The 9,954-nt window shown below is 34.1% G+C and overlaps 1 protein-coding gene across 1 annotated transcript in view; it reads left to right on the top strand.

Moving 5' to 3' along the window:
• Positions 1-330: 330 nt before the first annotated feature.
• Positions 331-9,954, top strand: part of TRIADDRAFT_57919 (uncharacterized protein) — a gene marked incomplete at both ends in the record, with an annotated part of 12,397 nt that continues 2,773 nt past the window's right edge. Inside the window, 6 exons of the mRNA XM_002114241.1 lie at positions 331-480; positions 2,927-2,987; positions 4,196-4,303; positions 5,508-5,698; positions 9,156-9,209; positions 9,314-9,401. Of these exons, the coding sequence (XP_002114277.1) occupies positions 331-480; positions 2,927-2,987; positions 4,196-4,303; positions 5,508-5,698; positions 9,156-9,209; positions 9,314-9,401 (652 nt within the window). The remainder of the gene's footprint in view (positions 481-2,926; positions 2,988-4,195; positions 4,304-5,507; positions 5,699-9,155; positions 9,210-9,313; positions 9,402-9,954) is intronic.

Below are 9,954 nucleotides of genomic sequence, written 5' to 3'. Positions count from 1 at the left end.
GCACTACTGTATTGAGTGGAGGGTACAGTACATTGTACACTGTAAATTACAATACAATGTACTGTAGCCGGACTGTACTGTACTGTGTTGTATGTGTAGACCAAGGCTGTTCAGTCATTGTAGCACTGGTGTACAGTATTAACTGAGCATACTGTAACCGTATTGTGCTGTACTATAGTACACTACTGGAAACTTCAGCGAGTGGATGGCAAAAAATTCGATTTGTAGACTGTAGAACTTGTTCATAATCTATCTACTGTTAGTACAATTATTTTCATTTGGTTTTATCTTTTCCAACGACACTACAGGTTCAAATTGACTGTAGTTGGAATGGACATCGGTGCGATTCAAGTGCACCGTTTTAGTTTACCGCATTTACCACTGGATCGTACTATACCTAGGCATGTATTAGCTCATCGTCGTGGCGCAATCAGCTTTAGCTCAGGTTCATCGCTCTTTGAAGGATTACCAAGATTAGAAGTAAGTTACTTAAATTAATAATTATTTAATGCGATGTGCTATCCGCTTCCATCTACCACACGTTACTGCGCCTTTACAGTTCATACGGTGTTGATTGCCTTCTCGGTTTTGGTATACTGTACTGTATGATAACGATGAAGAAGCTCTTTTTTGTCTTGGCAGTCAATACAATCTTCTTTTTATTTTAATTGAAAGTGTATAGTAGAGTCATAATTTAACATGGAAGGTGATTTTATTCGATGTGATTAGTATGATTTCCATCGTTGGCATTTTCTGTACAATAGCGTTCTTGTAAATCATACATTCAGGTACTGTATGTAGTACGTATACTGTACTCATTTGATACTAGGTAATTCAATTAATGACGACGGTACGTGTTCATATAATTAAGTACAGTACAGTACAATACAGTACAGTACAAATCTTTTCACTACACTACAGTATATTGTACTGTACACTATGGAAGTTTTTGTTCCTGCGCACTACACTACAATAAGCTAGACTACACTAGAGACTTGAAAGGGTCTCTACTGGACGTACTGTAAATTGTCAACTTTTGAAGCGTGTACTCACCCACGCACGTATGTTTATTTACTGACCAAAGTTACTGAGTATTTCAATACTAGAACTCATAAATGAGCAAGAATACGCACAGACGATTATGCCAAACTAAACTTACAAGTAATGGCACGTTCTATCATGAATTTAGGATCCATATTAGTGTAAATAGGCTACAACGGGACAATACAATACAGTAGAGTACTGTGCAACTGCTCAATTCTTTTCTGAGGTTACCGGTAGAGCGGTAGACAATTGCAACTGGACAGTACCAATGTCCTACACTGGTGTAGTGTTGAACGAATAAAATGCTAATTGAATTCCGCCACGTTTAGCATAAAATATTGCAGACTTGGTTACTTTTACCATCGTGAATAATATTCATGGCCCTCACATTCGATACGCAAATTCATTTTAACTTTTGTCACGAATTTTAGTACAGGCATTATTGGCGTACTTTTCATCAAAGATTGAAGGTACACTTGTAGTTCTGATAAAGTAAAAACTGACAGTATATCACCTATGAGCAGAAGAATCCATCCTATTCAGACTTGCTAAAGCTTTACCCGCTGAATATGTAGAAGTAACATTAATGACTGAAGAGTAAATTTGAATATAGACGGTACTTCTACTTTTCGGTAAAATGTAGAATATACCGAGGTCATTGCTGTCCAAGTTTCAACATTTTTTTCGGCAATCCTAAGGGCTTCTGTTTTGCCACATAAAATTCTCATGTAACAAGCATTATGAAATACAAAGCCAGCAAGACTGTATCGTATCGACCAGTGTGAATTTCATGATATTCATGATTTACTTAGCCACCATGTTGCCATAGTCATTCCTGCGTTTTTACTGAAGGATGTTGAGGCTTTTGCCTTTTATCAATACTCCAATATTGAGTATATGCGTGGACTATCTATAGTCCTTAGTCCTAGCCATTGGTATTTTAAACTAGATATTAAGTGGCATCGTTGAATATTACATGAGCCATATTTCCGTGTTATTGTACAAAATTAGTAACGTAATTGCTGCATGCTGAAACTGATTCAATACATGTTGATATATTACGGTAATGTACATCGTTTATTGAAATATCAATACAGCAAGTTCTGAACATCAAAAATGAATCTACGTCGAATTTATCGTTATTAGTAGGTGTGGGAGTGCAGCCAGGATTCCTGTAAAAACACTCAAGTGTACTTCATGTACTCGTATGATATGTGTTGATATATAGTATTTAGCGTTGGCTACATACGGTACTGTAGTTGTACATTCGTAATTGAAGATTTATAATACATCAAGTCTGTCATTTCAGTGACTACAAGCACGACTATTTGTATGACGGTAATAGAAAATTTATAGCAGTAAATACCTCATGGTTGATGATTTGTAGTTGGTGTTATGTTAATTACATGCATACGCGAACATAGGTCTATTAATAAAATTAGTATATTTATATTGAAGGGGTTTGATACACGGCAAAGTGAATGATATCGTGTGATATACGGTATTGTTGGAAAGTTGAGTACTGTATTCTAGATTGTGTTGGATTTACTCCTAGGTCAGCCAGGATGAAAATTGTACATTCATCACAGAATTACATTTAGCGTATATTATTTAAAGCTTCTCGGTAAATCTATCGAAGGGTAATGCGCAACACCGCAGCAGAGTAGAGTCAATGCCATATTATACAAATGAATACAGCAGTAAATCATAACATAGCGCCGTAAAGATTTTAAACCCAAATTTAAAATTGCCGATATTCTTAAATCGACTAGGAGAAGATAAAATTGAGTAGTTGATCTCTATTGTGTTTTATGTAAGATTAGTATTCTGCTAACTATATTGTTGCCACAATTCATTTTTTTTGTATTGAATTTAATGATAGAGACGAGGTGGTATCTCCTACGATCGAAACGATATTGATGCGCAATACGTTCGAATGCTTGGTAAGTTTCAATTACTTTACGATTAAAACCGTGGGTTAACTAACTCTAAATCATATCGGAAATACGCTTCAGCTTGGAGTGTATAATGTATTTATGCAGCATCGTAAATCCTAGAGGTAGATTGGCGCGTGTTAAGATGCACTTTAGAGTATAGTCTGTAGGCATAAGGTAGAACGTAGGTAACAAACGTATGATATGAATTGATTGGTCGATATTTCCCTTTGGCTTGTAATGAATCAACAAAATGAATTTGCTACTAAAGCTGATTTGGTTGACTGTAGGATAGCTGGCATTAGAGATTGCAACTTGCTGTCTGCAGAGTTTAGTTTGGTCTAGCTGTACAGTACAGTACTGTATGTGCGAATTCGATCAATGGAATATCCATTTGCAGTCCTTAAATAACAGTGTCCAATTTGATCAGTGGAATATTCATTTGCAGTCCTTAAATAACAGTGTCGAATTTGATGAATGGAATATCCATTTTGCAGTCCTTAAATAACAGTGTCCAATTTGATGAATGGAATATCCATTTTGCAGTCCTTAAATAACAGTGTCCAATTTGATGAATGGAATATCCATTTTGCAGTCCTTAAATAACAGTGTCCAGTTTGATCAATGGAATATCCATTTTGCAGTCCTTAAATAACATTGTCGAATTTTTCATTGATTGATTTCCGAACGAAATGATGAAAGATTTAAGTTAAGCGTTCAATGTAGAATAATATTCAAGCAAGTGCGGTTGAAATCGTGTTGATTTCCTTGGAAACTGTTGACACTCGTCTGGCACGGTACTGTCCAGTGCATGCGAACTCTGTCAGCAGTGAGTGTACACTGACATCATACGATAATCTCCAGTATCTGGTGACAAAAGCTTACTGAGTACAGTACTGCCATACAGAAGCTGTAATTGGTATTTTGTCTGTCACACGTCCGTCCCACCCTGTACAGGACTGTACTGTACTGTACACTGTACTGGACACTGTACAGTACAGTACACGACTGTACAGTACTATACACTGTACACGACTATACACTGTACACGACTGTACTGGACTCACGGTACGTGTCCAAAGTGAAGCAGTCGTTAGCCGTATATAATGCCATCCAGTAATATCATTGGCCATCAGTTACCGTTGAAACGTTGAAACCGCAGCGATGAGTGTTTGCTAAAGTTTTTTCTTTTGCTTGAACACCATGATATTGTACAGGTGACATTGGAATACGAAGAAATTTGGACAAGTCACGTAAAGCAAATCGACTTGGTAGTATGGCTAGATTGCCGCAATTGCCTTCATCAACATTGATCAACGAAAACGGTAAAAAAATATTGTCAGACTTATTCAATGCGTGTGTGTGTGTGTAGCAGGATAGACAAAAAGTCAACATGGACTCTTGTATTTGATATCACTTGTCTACTCTACAGTTATCAGACTACTACAACCTTTGTACAGCAGTAAAGTATGGCAGTAGATGGCTATTGAAATATGCCGCTTGTCGGCTAATAAACGCTATCATCCAACGAGGTCTATATACAGTTCTACCAATACTGTCGAATAAAAGAAAAAAGCTAAACCACTTCAAAATAAAATCTGTCAATATAAAAGTAAATACTCTACACGACAAGGTAGTTTATGAATCATCACTCTTCACACAGATAAGATAACTCACGATTGTAGATCCATTTTTACATGTGTTGTCATTGATCCAGAAATAAGGGCAAAAGCACTGTCATACTAGACACTTTAATGTACAGTAAGTAAATAGATGCAAGATGAATTGCAATGCTACTGCATACGATACGGCATTGCCCTGTGCAAGATGCAATAAAAAAATACTTCAACTGTCGCTAGAATCAGCGATCGTTTGTCATTGAAACGTATTTGCAAGCAAGCACTGGCAATTTTGGGAGAGGGAGGCCATGAGAATATCGCACAATTTGGAATTTCTTTACCAAAATAATTTTCTTTGTTGTTTTCCATGATACAGTATCTAGAGATAGAGTAAAGTTAGGCTGTTGCCTATACGTTTCTTCAATCTAGACATTTCCTTATTACAAATAGTCATAGGCACTTTAGGGATAATCGGATCCAAATTTCAGTCTGCTTATAGGCCGTATCTGTTGATTGGAACAAAGGCAACTTTGACGTAATTTTTTTTTTTTTGTCATCTTTTCCTCATCACTACTTTGATGAGAGTAATAGGCCACTATGGAGACTGTACTATACTATGGTGCGTTATTACTCGATGGGAAATTGCATGTAGTCCTAAAATATACCATACACTAGCGTTAGTTTATTTTTTGATCATGCCGTAATTAAAATGATAAATTTGATCAATGAAAACCAGTTTGTTTACTCATGATACACCAATATGCTCGTCAATTGCGATTTAAATTAGGTTGATCGGGTGATAGTGTTACGCTAGAACAATTTATGTTAGTAATATACTACTATTTTTTTGAATTTGCTTTCAATGTCTATTTGTTAACATTTCTATACATTATTGTCTCTTGTCGTTTAGATACTTCAACTACAATCAACGAAACTACCGTAGACAATTGTACTGCAAGGCGGCGTTATAGAAATTGCATGTTGTTACGACGATCAAGTATTGGTACAAAATTTAGTGATAACAAAAGCTATTTCAATGCATCCAAGCACACTCATTTACCGACGCTGGTCTTGGACACCGAATATCCTGGCCTAACGCAGGTAAATAAGTTTTTTGTTACTGTATTCTATTCTCATGCTATTAGCTGTAAATACGATATGCTTACCATTGCATCCTATTCAATGACTATGCTTACAGTATTTCTATTATGGGTCAAATTAAATTGAAAATAATTTCAACATTTTATCCCTGCTCTTACAATAATGCCTAGTTGTTGTCCACCAACAAGACGCTAATTGCAATCTAGTACACTTCAACTTAAGCAATACACCAAAGTCTTGTTTTTCTAAAAATTGTATTTATTGGAAATCGGATTATACGTGCACAGTTCACATTGACGTCGGTAACATCCTCTTTAGTGCTGCCATAGACCAAAGTTAGACAATGATATTAGTGAAGCATTGTCAATAACCATCAATAAAGTACTTCATAACTATTTTACGGTATCACATTGAATCACCCACCACTCACTTCTACTTATAGCTTTACATGATGATCCAACAGACTGACTAGTTTCGCCGTTTTGATATGGAGCACAAGGCATATACAACAGTACTGTTCACCCGTATATAGCACAGTAGATGTGGACATTTTATAAATATTGCGTCTTGTTACTATGTTACGTCTGAACGCGTATTGTTTAATTAATAATATTATTATCATCATCGGGTGAAAAATTATTGTTTATTTGTCTGACAAGTAGAGAGATAAAAATGGAAAATGGAGCATAGAAGTACGGTATATTTTAAATGTATGTGATTTTACGCTAATCGGGACACAATAGTTTACCTAGTAATATCATCTAGCAGCGATGGTACGTTGTATCATTCTTTCATTGGCAGTGCAAGATACCATCTTTTCGCAAGTGATTGACCATGTCTACCTTGGTATACATACATACACCAATTGACACTTTCCAAATAGAAATCTACTTTCATCTCCTTGACATTCTTACTGCATTAACGAAATATCCAGCTAATAGGACCTATTTCCTCATCAATTTCCGGTAAAAAGTTAATCGATGCTTTTCAAGTCTCATACGTAAAAGCCATATTGCTGGCATTACTACTTTTCATTGACAGCGATTACACAAGAAGCTAAAATAGTTGTTGGCGCGGTTCATAACAGTGCATACTTTTATCTTGATCGGGCAGTCTTTATAGCACTCTTGTTAACTTTAATTAAGTATACTACAAAATAAATAGGCGGATTCCTGTCATTACTTGCATGGAACATATTTTATACTGCCTGATTTTCTCATATCCTTAGTGAGTCATTGCAACGACTGAATCATTTTAAATGAAGAAATTTTAATTTGAGATTATATTGATCGTTAAAATCGATTGCTATCTTTGAGCTTTTAATAATGCATAATCAAACTTTAATTCTTTTATTTTGCTTTAAATCATTAGACGATACGATAATTTTCGATGCCGTATAAATTGCTGCATTTTTACATACCATTACATCCATAAAATGTACTTATGTAATTTATGAATACCAGTCGATTAGTAAGCGTATTAACAATACATGCAATTTCATTACTTTGTAAGCCACAAACGTATCACAAGAATTTTATATATACTGTACAGTATATTGAATAATAGTGTTGATCATGACACTATGTTCTCATCCTAACAGTGTTTAGTTTTATATTCAATTAGCTCATATTTGATGCTTCAGGGTACTTTATAGCTTCAGGCAGCAGACTAAATTGCGTTACTTCATTCTTGCAATTGACCATTTTGCAGGTGTTGTCATTAAGTGAATTAATACGTTTATATACAATATTTATGAATCGTTGCTACAGTATTGTGCTTACTAAAATGTATAAATAGCTAACATATTGGCAAGTAAGTCTTGAAACAATAGTAAACGCGTATCAATGTATAATTGCTCTATCGACAACTAGCAACTATAGATCGTTGTTATACACTTATAACTTGTAAGCATAACATCGTAACGTATTGACCACGAGATATAATCAATTTAACATCCGATAATGATAGCTATCATACGAGATATGCTATAGACCAGATCGTTGAGTAGAGTTGTAAGGGAAGAAAATATTTTATAACTTTGCACTCCTGAAACTTCGTGTTAATGTACAGTATGACGTAAAGGTTCTAGTATTGATCCGGTTCTACAGGATCTTAATGGATTAATGAACTACATGTTTTTAAAGGATAACATACGATTATTATTTATATTGTATATATATATACATTTGTATCACAATGTGATAGTTGGAGTGTAAGGTTATAAATTTAACTTGATCTAAATAGTTACTGTTAAAGCTTGATATAATGCATCATTGATTTTCGCTAAATACGTACGCAAACTGTAAAACTGTTGATATGCAAAAAAAATTATTATGCTTTGTATAGCAAGACAATATTGCCTTATACGGTAGTTGCATAAATCAGATTCAAGAAGGATTTTAATAATCGCAGATTCCTCTCACCGTCGGAGACGAAGCACCATAATTAACTTAACATACCCCAATTTCAATTCTACCTTATCAGTTATAATGATCGCTACCGGGTTATCAATTTCAGATAATCAGCAGTTGATACTGTATTGAATTCTATAGGTATTTATTTTTTTAAAATTCTCATTATTTTTTTTAATATTCCCTCCTCAAGCACGTAACTTCGAGCATGCATATAAATTAATTAAATTTACAATATACGCGTATATTGTAATAGAGATGTGTGCGTATCATCCTGATCATTAATCGAGTTATTGTTTATGACGTACTGTATACATTTTGGCGTTTTATCTATTATATTAATCCTTTGAAGTTCCCTTTGGCCTTATATAGTGTATAATCGTTATTGCAATAGACAATATACATTTCAACGGTATGATGCCATACAATACTGTACTTGTACATATTTTAAGAGACTGTACTATTTAAAAGGGGCTTTAGTAGTTAGCACAGATCTCGAGATATGCATCTTGAACTACTTCAGCTCCGTATAGTATATATTTGGTGTTGTTTTTTACCGTTGTGTAAACTACATTGTCTGTGCGGCACATAGAAATTATAACAGAAATTTTCGTTGTTTTGTACCTTGCAAAGAATGTTTATCGCGGCAATGCATTGTAGCTCCTCAAACTTTACCGGATCCCCTATAAGTGCACAATGTACAATGTTAAACGGTGAATCGAAGAGTCACTTGGGATCTTATCATTCCATCCTAAATGATAGTATAGTACTGTGATAATATCTTGTAAGCTTATAATCAGGCATGTAAACGAAAATATTGCTAATAATCCAATATTAGTTACGATAAATTGTTATTCATAGTAATTCAAGCCAAAATTAATTAATACTTTACTTTATTAAATATATAATTGTAATAGAAACGTATAAAGTATTTACAAAGCTAATAATACTATACTGTAGTCAGTTACAAGTTAAATGCATTTACCAATACAATACAAATAATGGGAAAAATATAGATCTGCTCGACTGTATACTATACAATTCAGGCCAGTGGCAAAGAGCCTATATTTATCCCCGTTATTGTAGATTTTAGTCCTCGGGTAATAATTTCTTGGTTGATGATTTAGCTTTAAATTATGGCACATATTGATTCTTGTATGATATAATCTATTTATATGTTACATTCATATATCCACCAATATAGAAACTGATTGTTGATATTTCACAGATGTTATTAGATAATGCCGACGAATGGGAATTTGATACAATAAAACTGGATTTAGTAACAAGAGGTAAGAAATATGCTATTCTAAATCAGGGTAATATTACCAATTCGTTTCCTTATTTAGTTTACCGTAAAAGAATGAAGGTTTTCTAAATTACTATAATTCTAATTCACATCTGTGCAAGGTACACACACCCTGCAAAATTTTCTCATTTCTTAACGATATACTTAGGCTAAAACTGGTACTCTACGCATTTTTACATATTATCCCTATAAATATATGAATAGCTAGTAAATTTCATGATATATATATATATATATCTATATCGATTGATAATAGATCAGAAGTATTTCTGTAAACAATAAATAAAGCAGTAAAATTTTTCTTTTATTTTATCATAGACTAGCGTGACTTGATACTAGAGACCTATATACATAAACTTAAATATTTTTCATAGTTATGGATTTAAACTTTTTCTCTTTATGCGATATTTCGCTATTTAGGCTTTGTTCTGTACGGATAACGTTAATATTTGATAGTATATAGGCTTTACTGACTCGTATACTTTAAATTTATGCCCATATACCTTAGGGCATAATAGCTTTTGATATACTGAGGC

The sequence above is a fragment of the Trichoplax adhaerens genome, genomic scaffold, assembly GCF_000150275.1.
Source record: "Trichoplax adhaerens TRIADscaffold_7 genomic scaffold, whole genome shotgun sequence".
Lineage (NCBI taxonomy): Eukaryota > Metazoa > Placozoa > Uniplacotomia > Trichoplacea > Trichoplacidae > Trichoplax > Trichoplax adhaerens.
This window is presented reverse-complemented; position numbering and strand designations above follow the sequence as displayed.